This window comes from Pagrus major, chromosome 7 (assembly GCF_040436345.1).
Source record: "Pagrus major chromosome 7, Pma_NU_1.0".
NCBI classification, from domain to species: Eukaryota; Metazoa; Chordata; class Actinopteri; order Spariformes; family Sparidae; genus Pagrus; species Pagrus major.
Genome location: NC_133221.1, coordinates 29,275,393 through 29,297,850, shown reverse-complemented (window position 1 = coordinate 29,297,850; position 22,458 = coordinate 29,275,393). Strand labels below are relative to the sequence as shown.

The window sequence follows — 22,458 nt, the reverse complement described above, 5'->3', positions numbered from 1 at the left end:
ATGGTTATAACAATAAACCTTCCATGTTATAACTATAAGTATTCACGTGATACTGATCCATTGCTCTTTTTCTGGCATAGCAGCAATGTGCTACCATACCTAAGCACCTGGCAATTAAACATCTGGTGCCATAGTACAGTGGTTTTCAAAGTGGGGGCCGCCAGGGGGCGCTAGGGGGGCCTCAGAAAATTGGAGGGAAGATAAGAAAAAAAATGCAAAAAAAAAAATTATTTTATTTTTTTAATAACCATTTGTCCTGAACCGTACAACACGTAAACTGCCGTAATCGTCGGATTCTCAAGTTCAGCTGCAAGGTCGGTATGACAACGTCATAATCTGTGTAGACCTGGCGGTTGTTATCAAGCTGCTCTGCTCCTCAAGCTAGCGTGTAGCTAGCTAGCTCAAAATGGACAGGTTTTTTATTCAGTAAACTTCAAAACTTCAAAAGTTATTCAGTGGGAATATACATTGCTGAAAAGATGTTCGTTAATAATTTTCTTATGCTAAACAAATGTAATAATTATTGAATAGTGAATAAAAATAAGAAAATGCATTCTAAAAGTTGATGTTTCTTTACATATTTTGTAGCATTGTCTGTGGGTTTGGGGGTCCCCGGCCAGAAGTTAATGCTGTTTGGGGGGCCTTGGCATGGAAAAGTTTGGGAACCCGTGCCGTAGAGTGACACTTCGAGATCAGCACTCTTGCATGAACATATTAAGTGTTTCACAGAGGATTATTAAATCATCTGCTTGTGTTATATGTATATGTTTATTGGGTTTTACACATTGCTCCATAAGACTATGTGCTATTTCAAAATGATCATTTGTTTATTGACTTTAATGTAGACAATGTAGGCCATATTCACCCGGCGGCCATTTTCCTCTGACATCACGCTCAAGGTGGGAAGCTTAAATGGTGATAATGCCGTGCAGCTGTGTTCGCAGGTCGTACAAATGTAGGAAATCTGAGAAGCTGCTATCATTTCACTACTTCCCAAATGACCATCAACTGAGTAAATAATGGATGGAAAAAGACTGGAGGGACATTGGGCCATAATTCAAGGTAAAGCAACATAATTGATAATCCCGTTAGCATTCACCCACTTCCTAGCTAGCATTACCGTTTGATTACATCCAGTGTGTTTCACTCCTAGGTCGAAAAATAAATGCATCCAAGATGTGTTTGTTGATATTTCAAAATTAATTCACAGCTTTCCTCTCATATCATGTAACACTATCAAATGCCGAATGTTAGCTAGGAAGCAGTTGCATGCTAACGTCAGCTGTTTTCTAACAGAAGCTAATGTTCTCAAATGTTTTGCCTTGAAATATAACCTGATGTCCCTCCAGGTTTTTGCTATCCATTGTCTTTTCAGTTGCTGAACAATCAGGAAGCGGTCATATAATAATGATTTGTCAGATTTCCTGTGTTTGTAGGGGACATTTGAACTTCCCACCTTGAGCAACAGAGAAAATGGCTGCTGGTTCCTGGACGCTCATTATTTGCTTTTTAAAAAATGGTACGGTTAAAAATGTTTTTTTGTTGTGCCACATGCATCAAAGAAATACAATAATAACTAAAAAAAAAGAAAAAAAGGTAAAGAGTGACTATTCTACAGACCCTCCTGTCAGCAGGACCGTCTGTCACCCCGCTGCCCTCCCCTCCTCTCCCCCGCTCCGCTCCGACGGTCCAGTCCGGGGTTTCCAGCGCAGAAGCGCAGGAGTTGAGGACTCCTCATCGTAGTTAACGCAGCCCACTGAGCCCCGCATCTGTCCCGCAACTCCGCAGCAAGTGGACCGAGAGCGAGACTGGACCCGAACATAGAAGCGAACATCTGAACCGGGACCGAAACAACGGTGAGTGTAGTCTCGCTTTATGATGAACTTACTGACTTTTTGAATGAAAAGACGCAGCCGACAGTTAAAAAAGGAGATTTATCTGAGAGGAGTGATGCTTTTATTAACAAGAACACATTTATATATCGTGGAAACTGACAGTGATTCAAAAAGGACCCCTGGGCGTCCCCGACCCAAACTTTGCAGCAACGTTGCGTTCAGGTGCTCGTCTCATGTCTCTGTGTTTACCTTGAACACAAACTCTTGCCCGCCGCAGGTCGTGTGCAGCAGCCTCGCCGGTTGATGTGCGCTCAGAGATGCAAGCCTCACTGCTCCTGCTCGTCTGCGGTAAGTAGACTGTACAAGTCCATCCATGTTTTCTGCTCCGGAACAAATCCTCAGAAGTGATTCAGTGAGCGGGTATGAAGACTAGTCTCCAGGTCACCGGGCTTCCTTTGATTTTCCTCTGGAAAAATGGAGCCATTCATGTTAAATCTGTGGATGTTGAAGTCTTAGTTATTTTCCTGGAGATGGTTTCAGGATTCTGACACTTGTTCAGAGGGTCTCTGCATGTGACTGTGTTTTGGAAAGAGGTTTGACCTCAGTACACTGGCAGAAATGTTCTTTTCAATATAAGGGAGGTTAAGAGGCTGGTTTGACCTTTACGATGAACATTTTTGCTGTGAAATGATCCATTCGCCTTCGTTACCTTCATGATTTTTAAATGAATTGGATATTTGTTTTCCAATACAAAACTACACTTACATTTTCATGTATTTAACACTTTGATATAAGACTTCTAGTTAAGGCCAAAGGAACACTTATAAAAGATATTTATTGAAATACACTCATCTAATGTGTCTCTTTGTCGGTCGCATCAACTTCCCAACATTCAGTGCAGGCAGCAGTGTAACACAGTGGAGAAAAGCTCCCCCCTTCACAGAGATAAGATAACCAACGTGTCTTTTTTAGGGCCCCCGGTGCCCTCCGGGTCTCCGGGGTCGTCCCTGTCTCTCTCTGTCTCTGTCTGTCGGCCTCTCTCTGTGGGTGGTGTCGCTCTGTTTATGGTCCTCCTAAAAAAGCCCAGCTGAATCCGCAAATAGAGGCACCCACTCCACAACTACACCTCCAGCACTGCTCCAAACCCTTCTGGATGCGTGTGTGTGTCCAGCGCTGCATGTATATGTATGTGTTTTTGTGTGTGTGTGGGTGGGTGACAGAAATAAAGGAAGGCTGAGAAATGAACAGATTTAGACCACATAACACATACCACGCTAGTGTATGTCTAATGAGGGCTTCTCTTTACCAGATCAGTTGTTTTGATCTCATTTAAAGCCTGAACATGACTGAAAAGTTGTGTTGCTGTCTGACACCTGCATCACTCCAAGTATAGTAGATGTGTGGTCAGTATTATCAGTGAGCTGACAGAGATTTATCTGAGTAATGAGCCTCAATAAAATGTATTGTTCCCTGCAGCTGAAGACAATGGGCTTATTGCTCCTGTTAAAGTCTATTAGTGCCTGTTGTTAGCACCCAGGGTGTCCCTCAGACATTGTCACTGATCACAGCAGAGCTCAGAGGTAGTTTTCAGGACACACAGCAAACCTTGACAGTCGATTAAAATGTGTTTCCTCGTTCAGCTTTTTACTGTAAATGATGGAATCCTACAGAAACGGACAGTTTTCCTGCCAGTTCGAGCAGCTTTCTGTTTACTTGAATTGTCACTGATGTCACAAACTTCTGTGCACCAATCAGGATTAAGCATCATTCAGATGAATAGAAGGGTGATATGGTTGTCTAACCCTGTCAGTTAAATCTGATCAAACCACAGCCACACAGTCCTGGTTAAGCAGGTTAGCTGTCTGTAAACATTTAAAGGAACAGTTGACCCATAAGTGAAAATTCAGTCATTATCTATTCACCTCATGCTGATGGAAAGTCAGGTGAAGTTTCATAGTCCACAAAACATTTGTGGAGCTTCACAGTAAAACAGTGTCGCAGCATTCTCTTAAACAACTGAAGTAGATGGGGACTTGTTTTAAAACGTTAACACAAAACATAACATCCTTTTACTAACTAACTTTCACTGTTGCTTATTTAGTCATTAGTATTTATTGAAACAGCTTTGGGGCTAATATGGACAGCAAAAACAGTTAAAGCATCTGACAGACCATCCTTAAAAAGAAGAAGATAACCCCTTTAAAAAAATTAATCACACAGCATCTTCTTCAACAGTTTTTAAAATCATGAATCAGAATCTTATGAAAAACGTCATTGGATCCGATTTAATCGCGTACCAACTGTCATCTCGTACCTCAACATTGAACTCAGAAGCCCGTTCCTCTCTTAGTATTTACAGTATACCTAAGAAGTAAAGAGACTCAGTAAGAGTTGCAACCTCTGAGTGGTCTGGAGGTATCAAGAGAGGAAAAAAGTAAAAACGCTGAAAGTCTTCTGGAGGAAAATCAGTGGAGAAAAAGGGAGACGTGTGTTTCAGAGTGGAAAGGTGAACAAGTGTTTCTGACATGACGTGTGTGTCTGTGTGTGTCTATAAACTTCCCACAGTGTCATTAAAGAGATAGGGAGCTGTCCATTCAGACTCCTGACGCCTCTGAGCACAAGCTCCAAGGTCAAGGGTCGTGTCCAAACCCCCAGGTCAGAGACCGGGTTAATTGGTGTGTGTCCGAATGTGTGTATGTGAGGGAAAGAGAGAGTGAAAGGACTTGGGCTGATCACAGGGACAAAAGAACCAGCAGTGCCTCCTCTCTTTTCTTGTTCTTTTCACTTTCTATTTCTATTCTTCTTCTCTGGGCCGTGGGGGTGGAAGGAGGACCTGAAGGAAGCTACTCGTGTGTGTGTGTGTGTGTGTGTGTGTGTGTGTGTGTGTGTGTGTGTGTGTGTTTCTTAAGCCTTTTTAATTTGGAGTAAAAACCTTATGAGGCAAAAAAAGGACTGTCCCTTTTAAAACCATTTTTATTTAAAGTACCATTATTCTTCGAGATTTTCTAACTTTTTTAAACCAGCATTTGCTTTTAAAGTCATTTATCAAATAACTCTTAATGAAGTGTGTGATTAAGTTTGACTGATGGAGGGAGCAACTCATAATTATTTTGGATGAGAGGAGGAAGGCAGAGAGGATGGAAGGAATTGGCAAGAAAGCAAGGAAGGAAAACTTCACATGAAAAAGGATCGAGGTAAATCCTCTGTAATTCACCTTTCTTTAGAGGTTTGTGTGTGTAGGAATTAAGGTTTGTTGAACTACTGGCGTTCCCCCCAGATGTGTCTGTGTGTGTGTGTGTGTGTGTGTGTGTGTGTGTGCGTGTGTGTGTGGGCAGGTGAAGGCTGGCATTCGGCAGTGGGAGTGAGAGAGTGTGTTCCCCCGAAGCCTTTGTAAGCGACAGCCTCCGGAAATGTGCAGATACCAGAACAATGGTGCAGTAAAGCCCACTAACCACCAGCAATAGAGACAGAGCGAGAGGGAGAGAGGCTGAAAAATTAGAGAGGGGGGGAGTGAAAGAAGAGGACAAAGAGAAAAGAGGGAGAGCAAGAGTCCAGGCACAGGGGGAAGGGGTGTGCAGAGAGAGGGAACAGGTTTGTTTCTATGAAAGGACGGTGAGTTAGGTTTCCTCGGCCTGTTGGCAGGGGCTTTACTGGATGAAAAGAGGAGGAGGACTGGAGGGGGAGGATGAAGGGGCAGGGAGGAGGAATGGGAAATGGAGATGGTCTCATTAAAAACAATGAGGTGGCTGGTACAGTGGGGAGACATGAGGGGAGCGGCCATGTGCTTACAGTGTTGAGGTGAACAGGCAAAGACAGTCACTGTAGTTGGACCCATCAAGGCTAATGGCCTCTGCACACCTGTAGCCCTAGCACCAAGCTAACATGTTCTGTAACAGTGTTTCCGCTGAACACACACGGACACATATCAGACCAGACTGATATCAACCCTCCATCTAAATCCTGATATTACAGCGAACTAGCTGAATTTTGGGATTACTGGGACTTGTAACTGTAATGTAATTACTGAATTTCATATTGTAATCCTAATACTTGATAGTGAGAAAAATTCTACAGTTTAACAACAACTGTTGTTAACTTAGCTTTGGACCTTAAAGGGGCAATATGCATGAATTTTAGTTGAAAACCTTCAATAAAAAAATCAACAAAAATGATGAACAGAATGTGAATAAATAAAAGTTTTGACATTATGATGTCTGTGTCGGCTACTGTGATGCAGAAATATCTACTGAAGTTAGCATGCTAACCAACTAGCCCTAGCCGTCCCGGTCCAAAGCTCCTTTGCTCCCGAGCTCCCAGTCTAAACCAGTAGCTGCACAGCTAACTGAGCTAACCAGCTAAGGGCAGCTACAGTTAGCAGTAGTTAGCGGTTACTGTGGCGATATGCTGACCCCTATTTGTTTAGAGTACGTATTTGTAAGGTGGCCAATTCTTAAAGCCAGTAGATTTTGTCACAACTTATCTGATGAAAAATGAAAGAACCCTCCCACCAATATTTTGATTTTGTGGTTGATGATTTCTAGAATATAAATGAATAAAGAATGAGGTGTAAGATGTAAGTGAGATCACTTTGACTTATTTTAGGCCAAAAGTGTTTCCCACTGCTGTATGAGCAAGGGCACACTTTGTGTTAAAGAGACAGTTCACCCCAAGTTCACCATGCATTTAATGTTAACATCCCGAGCTGTCATGAGCACAAACCTCTCAACAATGAGTAGGTGCATGGCTCCTTCTGTGTGGTGATACTGCTGGTGGGTGTAGTTTGGAAGAACGACGATGAAAGACACATCGCTGTTGATTTTTTAAATGTATTTTTGTGGGGCTTTGAGTGACATCTAGTTCCATTAGATTCCAGACCACCAGAACAATCTAGATGGATAAATAGCACTCTAGTACTTTGTGGTGAATTGTCTCTTTAAAAAAGGCAGTTGTTTATAATCTGTACTGTACATTTTGTCTGAAAGTTGAGCTGAGGCTGTGAGTACCTAACGACACTTCAAGACAATGTAAACCCATGTCAAGAGAAGAGAGGATTGAGAAGACACATTATTAATCATAGTTGTATCCAAACGTAGACATTTGATCATCCACACAGTGAGTCAGGATACATGAGTAACAGCTTCCTCCAGTTTCAGCGACTGTGCTTTTATTGATTTTATTGCTACAGGCCCCAGAGCACTTCTAATAACAGCTCCTGTTACGCACCTTGTTAAAAAGCAGTCTGAAACACCCACACACCTCTAATTATCTAATGGCAGACAAGCAGCAATTACAGTGCGATGCTGCAGCATGTCAGGCTGGAAGGACGCATAAGGAAGGAAGGAGAGAAGGCAGGAAGAGAGGAAGGATGCAAGATAGAGACAAAGAAAGGAAGGAAGGATGCAATTAATGTGATAATTGTTTTCTTGAGATATTTCTGATGAAGACTGTTGTAGCCCTGCAATCACACACACAGGCACACACATATACACACAATGGTCTGATAAAACCTCTTGGCTTGTAAATGTAGGCCAGCTGTCTCATGTTCCAGGTCTAATGTATGTGAACGATAGTGACATGAGAGTTCACCAAAAATCCTGTGTGTTGTTGTTAACGGTGTAGTGTAACAGTTACCTGGAGTAGCATCATGTAGGCTAGTGTTGACGTGCGTGGGATATGTCAGTATCTTGTCAGTCAGTACATGTTTTGAGAGGCCTGACTTTGAGGGTAACACTATATTTACTGCAGGGCTCCTGACTAACTTTTTACATTGGTTGCATAGGTGTGCCTAACTTTTTAATGTAGTTGTACCAGCACATAATTTAGCTTCATGGTGTAAAATATTTAAAGCAATTAACTAATTAAATTGATTGTAAACAGAAAAATTTTTCTCTGTTTAAAGCTGCTGGAAGCATTTTTTTCTTAGGAAAATAAGTTTTAAATAGTTCTATATTCCAACAGTAATCGGTGATATACCCCTCTTCCACTGGTAAACTCTGCATTTATACCCGGGTTAATTGACCCTGCAGTAGACACAGGTTTTTATCACGGCTCAGCTCGGCTTTGATCTAAACTTAAGGTGCATTCATGGCGGAAATGTACATTAATGTACAACGTGACGCTTCAGATAAAAATCACAAACGGGCTGCCTTGCCTGTGGGAAGTGGGAATGGGGTCAATAGGTGGGTGTACCCACATTTAAAGACGTTTGTAGACTCGCTAATTTTGGTGGAAAAGCAGTATTATAGAGTGTTTGGTCAGTAACATGTCTCACCTCCTCCTGCACATGCAATAAAAGGGTAAAGACATTTTCTGGTATCCCTGCCCACTTTATCCAATCAGGACAGAGAACTCCATAAAGAGGCGGTCCAGTGTGCTTGTGAACACACAAAGAGCCGGATCCTCCTGTTTGCTGCTATGTCTGGTGATAACACCTCCACGGACATCTGGTGACTGTAACAATGCTTACAGCTGCATGTATATCACATCTAAACAATTGGCTGACCATACCATTGAAATTTATATCAATTTTGTATACCATTCATTCCTGGCAGTTTCCATTTATTGCCATATACGGGAAAAACAACAAGCACATTCTAGAAACTTGCCTGAGTTATGTCAGTGAAAAAGTCAGTAATGAATAGGCAGCTGACCGCAACACAAATCAGATATCAGAAATGCAGATATGATGCTCACCTCAAGTACACAGCATCAGAAAGTTTCAAGAGTCTATTAATTGATTTTTATATCACACAGAAATGATTTTCAAGAAAATGTGTGGAAAATGTTCACATGATTTGAAGTTAAACTTGCCAACATACAGATATGATCATCTAAGCTTCTGCAGATACCTGGAGAGAAACAAGAGAAGTCTTCAAGCATTGTTGGGCAGATTGGTTTCCTCCGGTTCTCTTTCCCCTGGCTCCTCTCTCAGGGGACACACAGGGTCATCATCAGTTCAAATCAAAGTTTAAAAAATGACTTCACACACAAACACACATGCAGCACTCCCCTGTGTATTCTAAATTATAGTCCAAGTATCTGACCTTTGCCTTTGGCCACACAGAAGTCTCTTACACATGAAAGCAATTTGTACATTTAACACTCAGACACAATATAATTACAATATAATTGCCTCTGTGCAGCTCAGTGCTGGTCAGAGGACCATGCAAGCTTTCATACTGAATAACACAAATGCACTGTTTACAGTTAGTGAAAACACAGGCGCAAAGCCATTAGACAGAAAACTACATATTACTGTTCACATTAGGCAGATTATGAATGAATGAATGAGGCATACAGGTCCCAAACACACATCTAAACACACCAATTACCTCAACTAATGACAAGTCCCACGTGTGCTGTAGTTTTCTCTGAGCTTTCTCCTCTAAGTGCAGCCAGATTTTCTCCGTCAGGGCTCTGATTAGCACCTACAGTGAACACATCTGCACCCTGCTCAGCACTTCATGTCTCCCCGAGCAGCTGCTGAGCACCAGGGCAAACACACAGCACCGTAATCACCAACCAAACCTGCAGAAACTCTCTTTGGCTGGTGGACAAGCTGGTTGCGGCGGGGCAGGCTGCACCCAACATCTGTCGGCCATGTGTGCCGCATCGGGTGGATTTCTCGAGCTTCAGGCAGCATGGCAGGCACTTTTTGGATGGTATTTTATGTATGAATACAATTTATACTTTTGCAACACTGTTTGTGTTGAGGACTTAAATAGTGATTTCCAATTTTCAAAGATGATCTGAAGATACAAACTCACTTTAAAAATATCAGTTTGTCACCAGTAACTGCAGACATGTGGGAGTAAAGGATGAGCTGAAGCAGGATGGGGAATGAATGTGCCTCACGTGTCTGCTGTCCCCATTAGGTTAAGAACAAACATTGCGCTGTGCAGGTTTCCTCCAGCTCCACTCTCCACCGTCCACCTGTTGCTGCTGATATTTCCTCTCCAACATGGAGTGTCTCAGACGTCTCCGGGATGGCACAGGAATGTGAATGTCTCCTCTAGTAAGACCAGCTGCCTCCCAGTGACATGCCTTGTTAATCTAACAGCCTGTGTAATGACCAGCGTCTGTTTAGGCTTACTGAAACCCTGAAGGCGGTCAGTGACAAACGCAGAAACAGCTGAGGAAGAGACAAAGACCATGTCATCCAAGACAAAATATATAGTGATTACAGTCCAAGTGTATGAAAATTGACAAGTAGCTTTAAATAGGCTCTGTTTTCTGGGGTTTGTAAAGGAAGAAGAATGTGTTCAATAAAAAAGGCGATATCTTGGTTTTGAGCTCATTCATTTGGTTTTAAACTGTCCATAATTAGTCCAACAGTGTTGTAGGAGTGCGATGCTAGACCAGTGGGCAGTTTTTTAAAACCTGGCGCCTAAATTACCCATAATTCAACTTACTGGAGACAATTTAGCAGATTACATGCAGCTTCCTCTAGAGCCACAAAAGACTTTATACTACTTTATTCTTTACATGTGCGGTAGTATTCCCCAGGATGCTTACCCTTTAATATTCAATATATAAACATCATTCAAAAAGATCCAATACAACGACATCACACAAATAAGAAAAATACACATTAAAGAAACAGGAATTTTAAAGACAAGTAAAAGATGTATTGAAAAGAATGAAATGGACATTTGATAACAAAGCATACTGTGGGCGAGGTCACACAAAGGAAGTGTTTCTTGGTTAAATCAAGTTTAAAAGGTTCATTTTTAGTTTTCTGTAAAGGTTGTAAGTGAGGTGCACATTTTTAAATTTACAGGGAGGCTGTTCCAGAGTGTGGGGACTTAAAAACTTAAAAAAGCAGTTCACTTCAGGCTTTAGTCAGCAAGTTAAAGGGGCAATATGTAAATATTTTAGTTGAAAACATTGTCTATTGTGCTGCAGAGATATCTACTGAAGGTAGCATGCTAACCAGCTAGCCCCAATCAGGTCTAAAGATCCTGTGCTAGCAGTGTAAACACTAACACTCAACTGGTCCCCAAGCTCTCAGTCCAAATTGCTAGCTGTACAGCTAACTAAGCTAACTAGCTAAGGGCAGCTACAGTTAGCTGTAAGTAGCGGTTACTCTGGTGATCCGCTGCCCCCTGTTTGTTTTCAGTATGAATTTAACAGGTGGCCAATTCTTACATACTGCACTTTTAATGGGAAGCAATGGAACAGAGCACAGTGATCTTTTTGATGTGCTAAGCCTTGAAATCCAACAAGGGGAATCCTTTTTGCAGTGTTTTGAAGCAATTGTAGAACTTTGATCAGGTACCTGGGAAGGCCTGTGAACAGCAACCTAAGTAATCAAAATGAGTGCAATAGCTGTCCCGTGAAAAAATTTGGTGTGACTTGTAACATAAAAAGTGCTAAAATTAAATTGTCATTTCCTAAAGTAGGAATGTTATGTGGCCCAGGCCTGGGTACAGCGGACTATTTTTTAGTAAAGCTTTTTTAATGGTTAAATGAATCCTTGTGGAATTCTCATTTGAAGACACTATACAGGACAATAAGGTCAGCAATCAGTTTTAGAAGCAAGGGCCTCGGTGCTGATTAAGGAAGGGAGGATGAAAGAAGTGTAGAAGGTGAACGGCAGGGCAGAGAGGGGAGTCAGAGCTGCCAAGGTGCAGCGAACATGAGAAGAGAAGCGAGATCGGAGGAAAGAGCTGACTAATAATAAAGAGGTGAGGAGGGAGGAGAACAGCTGGATGTTTGGCTGTGGGAGTTGACCGTCCATCAGCTAAGTGCAGAGCAAAGAGAGGACGGAGGCACGGAGAGGGAGAATGTAAACTAATTAGCCAGGAGGAGTAAAGAATAAAAGGCTGTTGACTTTTCTCTGCCCGGGTTTTAAAGTAGCTGACTGATGTTGAGTGCTAGAAGTATCTGTCCCACACTCACTCAGGTCAGGTATGCAGCTCATTGCCAGTCTGAAAATGATGCTATTCTTGTCTGCTCACTGTTTAGGCAAGCTGATATTGGATCTGACCTGGCTGTCATTTTAATATTCTTGGCAATCTGTTGTGTTTTACTGTCAACGCTCCTCCTGTCTGAGCAAACGTGTGTGTGTGTGTGTGTCCATGTGTGTCCACGCACTGTTTGTTTGCAACAGTTTGTGACAGCAAACTGTGTCTCACCAGCCGGTCCCAGTGGAATGTGTCAAGTTGATGCCACATCCCACCCCCAACCGGAGAAGTTAGTTCTCTTTGGGATTAGATGGATACAGACATTTAATTAGACATTTTGTCTGACTACATTCTGTATGTGTATTCAATCTCTCAGCAAGAGGTAGACAAGAAGATTGATATCACTTTCTGTACACTGTAAAATCTGACAAAATGACTTTACTTCAAAATATTTGAGTAGGCTGATCATTTTAAGCTCGTACGACTTAAATTTAATAGTCTACTTCCTTTGGTAATTCTGAGGTAATCAGTTTCCTTTTTTTATTTCCATTTGCTTTTTTTACAGTAAAGTCAACTTTTTAAAATGACAGTGTATGCTTAACATATGAGATATGAGATATGAGAATATCTGCAGCTAACATATTAGCACAACGAAGCAGGAGGAAACAGCCACGTTCTCATCTAAATCTTGGCATAAAAACAAATAGGTGTATTTTTCTTTTCCTTTAATCACCTTTGCTACACCAGTGAAGACCTCAGTTATAGTACGGCACATATGAAGTTTTAGTTACAGCAGTGGTAGATATCACTCAAAATTCATGGTAGTTTTTGAAACAGTTTGTCCTTCATTTCAGACAGAAGTAGACATAGGCAGCCTTTTATTTTTAGTCTGTGACTGACTGATTTTATCAACTGTAGCTCACATTAGAGCTTGGTGAAGCCACTGATTTCCCAAATCGATTTGATTCCATCCACAAGGTCCCGATTCGATTTCATTTTTGATTCAGTTCAATTCATTTCGATTCAGTTTGGGATATTTCAGTTACAATACCACTTTTGCTTGCATATGAAAGAGATTCTAAGAACTAATGCTGTAAGTTGTACAAGGAACCCTCTAACCTGGTGCATTGTTAAAGATATTAATGTTTACATTAAGAACTGAATGAAATGAAGTAGGAGATTTGTGGTTAAATCTGCCTATGGAGAAATGAATGTGGTGTTGCAGTGCTGCAATGAAAGAACAAGAAAGTATTGACAAATGTAGGCTCATGTGTTTCAACAAAGGAAAACAATAAAAAAAACTTTTCTGGATTGAACAATCTCTGTGGCCATTTGAATATAGATTTAAGAGTTTAAGAGATGAACCTGAATGCACAATGAAGTCTCTGTCCCTGTGCTGTGTGTGAAACTCTGACACAGACAGACACAGAGGACAGATGCAGGATGGTGTAGATGACACTAAATGTGATAGAGACTCTCTGCATAGATTTTAATCACATGCCTGCTTTGGTACAAACATTTATCCACAACTATGGTGGACAACCACCATACATGACCCTGTCACGCATCCACAGAAAAAGACATATATTAAAGCAACATTATGTAACTTTTTTACCTTCAGAATCATGTTGATGGTACAGTGTACAGTACAGTACTGTCACTTGTGTCTGCACTATATAACTTCAGTGAGAGGGTAGCTTCACAGCATTACATATGTTTAATTCAAGATACAGGTTTTTGAGACATAACATTGTTATGACGTAATGAGTTTTGCTTGTAGTGAGCACCTACATTTTGTCTGACAAATGGGATTTGTATTCACCACAGTGATGGTGCACTCAAACTGTGGGGGACACCAAAATGCCAATTTCTACATAATGTATAGATATCGGATGGTTCCAATGCAGATCGATTTTTCAAAGCCAGCCCAAGCTAGCATCAGCTCCATGATTTAGCTGGCAATGCGGTCTCCTCCTGCCTCCCCCTGCCTAAGTGCCATGTCATAACACACTGGCAGTCTGGGTACTGTAAAAAGTTGTCACCAGTTGATGAAACATGTAGACAATGAGGTTGTAAACAATCTGGTAAGTTACTTTAATAAGCAACCTGTGGACAGAAACGCGCTTTATCATTTCTAATTTTAAACAATGCAGTATGTTACATTTTGCACAAGAAAAAGCCTCGAGCATGAGGATCAACTATGGAGTCTTACAACCAGGAGAATTTTTATAGATCCATTAAAGAGCAGGACACAGGTGCTAACTTGGCAAATGAAACATCTTCTGGTCTCCATCTAACAGTGTGCTCTGCAGGAATGTCCGTCTCTTTTATGACTATTTTAGTGAAAAAACTGCCCAGGTTGGGTCTGTCTCTCTCACTGTCATACTGTCAACTGAGGCACCTCTTAAAAAGTTTCTTACAGGCACACTTGTCTACCTTGTGTTTACTGATGCGTCTAGAGCAGAGAGGAAATCAAAGGCAGGGATGAAAGCCAGGAATAAAAGCAGAGCTCACCTGGTGGGAAGGGGGCGGGGGGGATTTCATTTGCGGGAATGAAACTGGCATGCCCTGCAGACTGCACCGTGCACTCTGTATCACTGCCTCTGACAGTTAAAGCATTGCCTCATGTGGAAGACTTGTTGGCTTGGAGTCAGATTTCACTGTCCTTTGGCATGAGCATAATGATATCATGCCTCTTTTAACTGTTAGCCCAGAATAGGTTAACTACAGTGGACACTTTTGTACTGTGCTTGACGTCCTAAACAGCACGACTGATGCATTCCTAATATATGACATGTTATGAAATTATTATTGTCACCTGTATGACACTAAAAGCAGCTCGGTAATAAATCCTTGATGTCGTGTGTGGCTACAAGTGGCTGAACAAGTAGAATAGTGCACAATATGTTGCAGGGCTACAGTGCATGGCCTGCTGTTACAAGCCAATGGCTGGCTGAACAGCAGTGCTTTGTGAGCTGAGAACCCCCAACACACACATACACACACGCACACACACACACACAAACACACACATACACTGACAACGCCACCACCACAGCCCCCTTCTCTTCTCTCAGCTGTCAGCCTGCATTCCTCTCTGCTTCACCATGTATGGCCACAGAGGAAGAAGGAGGAAAGGAAGAAAGAAACTGTGATGTCTAATAAACCACTGTATCACCTCTGTCCTCAAAGCTACAACTGTTAACTTTTCACATAGAGGGAGGGAGAGTAGCATATGTCATTCTTTAAACTTCCCCTCAGCTGGTTCACTGCCTGCCCACATTTCACCCACAGTGAGTCAGGCATCTGGAAAGTCTCCACGGGCCTTAAAAATGTAGACAGAAATAAAAATGCTGGTGCCACAAATTTTGACTGATTTCTGTAGATTGACTAGGTGCTTAACAGACTAATTGTTTAACATTATTTTCAACTATCTTGTGAGTACCTGGCTCTACTAGGTTTGACTCGGCTTGGCAGCCCGGTGTGGCCAGGATTTGCATTTCCACCACAACTGGGCTACCTGCTTGAAGGTGTGTCCAATGGCATGCTTGTCCCGATCCCCGCAGTACTATTGAAGAATCACTGCTAAAAAAGTGGCTCCGCTAATTCACTTACAAACACGTTTAATTTCCTATAACTTCTTCACAATAAAAGCCCTCAGTCATTTAAAGGCCATCAACTCGGTGCAGTACAACTGGTGATTGAAAAGCAAATTGGTGTGGCTCGGTTTGACTGATCGTGGCCAAAAGTGCTAGTGGAAAAATGTAGTGTAAAGTAGTGTCCATAATAAAATAAACTTAGCATACTGTGACAACTGAAATCAAATATCAGGCATATAGACTGAAAGCAGTGGAAACGGCACGCCTGGTTATGTCTAAAGTGGGCGATATGGCCTCCAGTATTGTGGGGATGACTATACACAAAATATTAACACAAATAATCATCAGTAATTTGGATATAATGACTGAGTATTAGAAGAAGTAGAACAGTCTGGTAAGTTCAGAAAATGACATCACTTTACAGCTATGCAGCCTTTAAACTAGGAAAAGACAACACTTATGTCATGTGACCATATAATGATATCCAAAATCTAAGGCTGCGATCACACAGAGACTCGTTGCTACAGTCGCTGCTGCATCAAAAACAAGGCAAAACAGTGTGCAACCAGCCATCATATGTGATTAATGGAAAAAGCAGTGCGACTCTGTTCCTTGTTCTGAATAGTTGAAAGTATTTCTAAAAAAAACGGCAGATAAACATGAGAGGAGCGCTTATCAGGCGTGTCGTACTATAGGCAAACACTGGTGCTGTTTGAACTGTTACGGACGCTTGTTTCTGCTCTATGAAACTTCAGTGATAGTGTAGGATCACAGCGTAGTAACACCTACATTAAGTCTGACAAATTGTTACTGAACTGGGATTTGTATTTAAGACAGTGGTGTTGCACTCAGAAACTGTGGGGGGCGCCAAACTGCACAAATGGCCAATTTTTGCATAATGTTGCTTTAACTAATAGACATGAGACTTGTTATCTAACAGTCAGCAAAGAAGATTTTTTTTCCGCCTTCATATTTTTCATTTTCTCGTCACATTCTGTGTCTACAGCTCCTGCAGGAGCACAAACACAGCTAGAGCCTCTACGCTGAAATTATATATATTCAAGTGTCTACCAAATGATCCATTTATCTCTCCTGCATCCCTCCCGTCCTCCACTGTGCTTTGCTTCCTTTCCTGGTTTTCATCAAGGCAGCGGCTTTGACATCATCATTCTCAGCCTATTTGTTACGGCTTCAGTGTGAGAATAACAAGAAAAGCGTGATCATGTGCAGAGTTTGCATTAATCATTTGAGTTTTGGATTGTCAGTCACACCATAGTAATTATGAAAATAATCATAGATTCGTGGGTTTTTTCAGGCTTTTGCCTTTATTGATAGAGACAGCTGAAGAATGACATGAAACAGGGGGGAGAGAAGGGATGACACGCAGTACATGCCCTCTCTGCCCCTTAGTACATGGAGTACAAGCTCTGCCAGGTGAGAGCCCCCAGAACAGTGGTTTTAAAAGTGAAATGCAGAAACACATGCATTACAAATTTGTAAAAACTGAAGTCAAGTGGTTTAAAATGCCCAATTTGCTCACCTTTTCATTTAGCGCTGTTTAGTTTTGTAATAATAAACTATATACAATGACTCTGTACATCTTGCTTTCATGAGACCGAGGTGATGTCAGCGCAACTCGAGTTGTGAGCAGAGGTGTGAAGCCTGTGTAGTAGACAAACAACTACAGACAGAAACACGCAAAGATAAAAGATGACAAGACACCTAGTGATTATACACACATCAGACGTCTGCTGCACTTCTTCACCCTCCCTCCACACACACACACACAGACACACACACACACACACACACACACACACACACACACACACAGACCTTTGAGTGCGTGCCAGTATTTTCCAGAATAGATCTCAAGTTGTGTCTGGATGTGTCTTTCCTCTGTACAAAAGCTCTGTACTGTGTCTCTCCTCTTTTTCTCTCCCCATCATGTCATCCATCTGACCTGCTCTGTTTGTGTTCCTTCACACGTCCTCTCTCTCAGAGACAGATAAAGGATAAGGGAATGACTTCAGGTCTGTTTTATCACAGGCCAGTATGTCAGCCATCGTCTGCGCTGATAGTGATTCATGTGAAGCAGCTCAGATTTTTACCTTATACTTAAACAAATCCTCTAATAGTTGTCGTCTGTGTAGTCAACAAGCACATACTTGATGCTTACATTCACTTGAACATTAGAACATTTGCACAAGATTATGTGCCTGTGTTGAATCCTCAGTTGTATAGATGCACAGGTGCACATAATGTACGAGCCTGAGCTGAAGTTGTGTATTTGTGACTTACAGCATGTTAACCTCATATCTGCTTGTTGCTCACTTGGCTGGCACCAACCTGAGACTTGTCCAGATGCCAGGCAAACACAGGTTTCCTCTAGAGTGAGTGTCAAGATTGTGTGTGTGTGTGTGTGTGTGTGTGTGTGTGTGTGTGTGTGAGTGTCCATGTGAAATCCTCCTCTGCACTGTTCCCAGCAGGCTTCCTGTCTACAGCTGGCCTCATAGCAGTGTCAGGCTGTGATAATGCACTGTCTTTGTCTGCCTTAATCAGTGAGTGTAGACCTGCAGAGAGCATCAAGACACTGGCAGCTACAGCAACCAGTCTCCCTGTATACCTGTCAGCATTAAAAAGTTATGAAATCTCACTATTGTACAGTGTGTGGGCAGCAGAGGCACCCAGTTATGGAGATGGCTGACATGATGGCAGGCGCACATTGTTAAGATTTGTTCAGTAACGATCAAATTATATTATTTAAATCTACAAGTGAAGGATCAGTGCCTTTAGTCATTCCTTATGTGATTATGTGATTGTGGCTGCCATTAGCTAGTTAGCTCAGTTTGTAGTGCAGCTACTGGTCAGGACTGTGAGCTCAGGACAGGGCAGGGGGCGAGCTGGTTAGTATGCTACTTTAGATATCTCTCAACACAGTACATAGACATCATAATATCAAAACTGTTATTTCTTTATATTTTTTGTTTTCAACTAAAAATTCTACATATTGCTCCTTTAATCTAAAGCAGACTGATGCAGGAAAACACTGAGCGTCTTTGTATCTTCTGGGGAATGTGAATATGAACCCTGTTTCCAAAGCTTATTGAAGTGGATGCGCTGTGTAGGAGTGTTTTGTGGAGCCATTACATGTTGCCATGTTGACTGTGTACATATGGAGGGAGGATTAAAAACACCTGTTGTGGACAGACTGTAGATTGACAGCAGGACCCCTGGGTCTCCACTCTCCTCATACCATATTTCCTCATAGCAACACACTTACACCACAGGTCCCAGTGGCATGTAGGAGGAGAGATTCACGTCAAAATGTCCGGTGGAATGTGTGGCGGCTGCTGCTGGTTGTCATGAAGGTTTATAAGGTTTATTTCAACTCCCACACATAACATGGCTATTCACTCACACCAAGAGTCCAGTGATGTATCACAGAATGACACACTGTGTGTTCACTGCATGGTCCCAAGCTATAAAACAAGCTTCTCTGTTAGATCTTGAGTATTAAACATTGAATAAATAATCATTCAGTCAGTTTAATGATGCTATACTTCCAACCGGTGCTGGTCTTAGTTGACCTCTGTATGAACTGCATTGGTTAGTGTCCAGGTTTAGCCTGTAGCTGGGGCCTCTTGTCAGATCAGCCTGTTGGGACCCCTGCAGACAGCAGAGCCTGTTAACCTGTGGGGTTGCCTTGAGGTAATCCCCCTCCAACTGGATGTTTTCTCAACACTGAATCAGCTCTTGATCTAGAAGTAGCTGTCTAGTTGGGTGGGGGGGTCCATGACCTTTGGAAAGTTTCTATAAAAGGAAGTTTGTAGAAAATTATTTTCCAAAGAGCTATAATCCATGACAAATATGATAATGGAACAAAGTTTGCCTTTAACAAACTTCTCTGTCCTGTGAAAACTACTTCAAACTACATCAAATGATTCAGTGGCTTTGTTAGGCTTAAGAAAAGGGAGAATTTTCTCAACTCATAAAGGAGCACTGCCTCCCTCAGTTTTATTGAAAATTTCAAAAACACCAGATTTGGAGATAAGTGGTTTTCCCTGGACAGCGACAGTATTAGTTTTTATGTATCATATTGGTTTGAATTTCTAGGAGGTTGAAATAAAGTGGCTCATATTGTTTTCTTTAAAAGCCCATTCTCTATAACCAGATATCTGCACATGAATTCAGAATCTGTTGGCGATGGACAGAGTTGTGGTGCCCATTTTTAGTTAGTTTGTAGTCCGAGCAGTATTGACCAGTCACATTTGTGCGTACTATTTTTGTATGCAGGTAAACAGTCTGTGGAGAACAAAGGAGGCAGGACACACTGGCCGAAATTCAATCTTGAGACCCATCAACTGTTATCTGATGACGATTTAGCTTTTTATTAGCTTTTTAAAAATGTATCTTAACAATACGTACATATGTAGATGAATGAAAGAGTCGTCTCTAAACTCCATCTCTATTCTCGCATCTTAAGTTGCTAATCAGACTATAAACAATGATCAGCACACAGGAGAGGAAGTCGGTTGGCCTGCATATGCGTTATCTGAAAATCTGCAGGAAACACTGGCAAGTCACAAAAAATTGGCTGTTCTACCAGGAGCTACGTAAATCCTCATCAGACAATACCTGATGGGTTGCCAGATAGCCTAATTGTGAAAGTTCCATTCTAGATAGGAGTTGGCTTCAGTGAGCTCACGTAAAAAAAGGAAAAGCTACACCATGTTGCAATACACCATCTTTCCAAAAAGAAGAACCTTCCTCCCAACCATTATATTAGTCTGGATTATTTCTGAAGCTCTGCAGCAGGAGTGCCCAGACTTTTTCCCTTTGTATTGTTAAGGTGCAAACTGGTACAAGGATCTCAATTTTTCTTTCCATGCACAGATTAGGAAAAATAGTTAATAATTAGGGATTATACATATAGCAAGGCAGCATAACTGCATTAAAGTGGTTTGTATAGATTTCTTATTAAAACATTTTTTCACAAAAAACACTTTGTGGGATATAAATCCTATAAAATGAAACCATCAAACAAATGTATATCTAAACAAAATAACTAGAAATAGAAAAGATTTTCACTTCTTGTAGAGTGTAAATCATAAAATATTGAGTGTTGCTGTGAATCACTGGTATGGTATGCAATGTATCACTTTTCAGTCACTGTAACAGAATTCATTTAACTCAGAAGAACCCACAAATTTCCCATCCTTCCCGTCCTGTAGTCTTTCTTCCTCGGGAAGCGATAAGAGCTTTTGATGCTGTCTCTTTTTTTAGGACAGAGAGATGGGTAGTGATTTGATGTCGACTTAATTTTCCAACAGAAACTAGTGAATGGGTGCTCTATTAGAGAATGATGCCATGCTTTACTGCTGTTTCCTGCTCATTGTAATTAATTTCCTGTTTCCCTCTTTCCAGTCCTGGCTGCCGCCGTTGGCCAGGAGCCTGACCACAGCCACGGCTGCGCCCATGGCAGCTGTTACCCAGCAACAGGGGACTTGCTGATTGGACGAGAGAAGAACCTGAAGGCCTCATCCACATGTGGGATGAGGAGAAAAGAGCCATACTGCATTGTCAGTCATCTGCAGGTCAGTGTGTGTGTGTATGTATGTGTGTATGTGTGTGCGCGCATGTGCTGCTTGAACACATCTGTAATATGAAGTAAAGATGGAATTTGGTGTCCTCTGTCTTTCCATTCTATATTTGGTTCTGGGTTTCTCATTAACCCTGAAGTCTTTCACCTCTGACTGTAACCTTTTCTTGTCCTGCTGCAGGATGAGAAGAAGTGTTTCGACTGTGACTCCAGACGGCCGTATGACCCGGTGTACAACACCATCAATCACCGGATAGAGAACGTCATCACCGCCTTCAAACCTCACCGCAAGAAGTCCTGGTGGCAGTCTGAGAATGGTGAGGAGACCTGTGGTCACTTTTGTTCTGCACTGATACGCAATCTTGCGCAGCTCATAAAAATATCTTAAAGAAAGAGTTCTAATAAAAATTAAAATGATAACGGTTAAAATAATAGCTCCTGACTCCTAACTTGTCTTAGCCTATTAGCTCACCTGTCTCACACTCAGGTGTACTCGGTGTGATCAGCAAAACACAGTTTTACAACAAATAATCTGTGACACTTTCTTATAATGCATCCTTTATAAATAGATTATAGTCCATATAGTCCATTCATTTCTAATAGGCACATGACATAGGTGCAAGCCTATCACGAAGACAAAGTGACGCCTACACACATACTCCATGCCAAGGAAGTTTAGTGAAGACAATGTATTGATCCCACTTGTATCTTCATCAGGTCAAACAGTTTGGCCTGATGAAGGTCCAAGTGGAATTGAAATGTTGTTTTTATTGAACTTCTGTGGCATGGAGCAAGTGTGTAGGCGTTACCTTCTTTTTATTGCACAGCAAACAGAAGTGGACCTGCATACAAATGATAAGAACAGAACTTAAAAAATAGTCTGCAAAATGGTTACATAATGTACAGTAAAAGCTATCAGACATCAGAGATCCCCATATATCCCCATATATAATTTAATAACAGTGTTGGTAGCTGAGTGCAAAATCCATGTACAGAATGTGTAATACAGTGTTATTTCGGCTTTCATTTTCATGGCTACACATTTTTACTGACCCCATTAAAGCTGAAATATTTTATTTTAATTGCATTAAAAGCATTCATTCAAAACAAGAAACTGCTCATACTGTATGTTGTAAGTCGGCCTTGTCCCTGCCAATGTTGGTTATGTGACTAACTTAAAAATTAAAGCTTTTAATATTTGAGAGAAAAATCTGGCGATGGCGGGATAGGAGGGAGAAATTTATGGGCTACGATAAGACTAGATATGGATATAAGGCAGAAATATTTCAATTGAAAAAAAATGGCAAAACCATCAAAATCCTAAAAGTTAATTGAAAACACAAGCAGTAAGTAACTGGTAACCATAGAGAATTTTAAAAGCAGCATTAAGTTTGCACACAAACAGTCCCTCTTTCTCTCGCTCTCTCTCACACGCACACACACACACACACACACACACACACACATTGTGACCACCATCCTCTGACCAGCTACAGATGGGCTTAATAACAGAGTAG

At 41.5% G+C, this 22,458-nt stretch overlaps 1 protein-coding gene across 1 annotated transcript in view; it reads left to right on the top strand.

Moving 5' to 3' along the window:
• The first annotated feature begins 1,736 nt into the window (after positions 1 to 1,736).
• Positions 1,737 to 22,458, top strand: part of lamb2 (laminin, beta 2 (laminin S)) — a 51,518-nt gene continuing 30,796 nt past the window's right edge. Inside the window, exons 1-4 of the mRNA XM_073470951.1 lie at positions 1,737 to 1,856; positions 2,113 to 2,183; positions 20,767 to 20,936; positions 21,123 to 21,258. Coding sequence (XP_073327052.1) covers positions 2,153 to 2,183; positions 20,767 to 20,936; positions 21,123 to 21,258 — 337 coding nt within the window. The 5' untranslated portion in view covers positions 1,737 to 1,856; positions 2,113 to 2,152. The remainder of the gene's footprint in view (positions 1,857 to 2,112; positions 2,184 to 20,766; positions 20,937 to 21,122; positions 21,259 to 22,458) is intronic.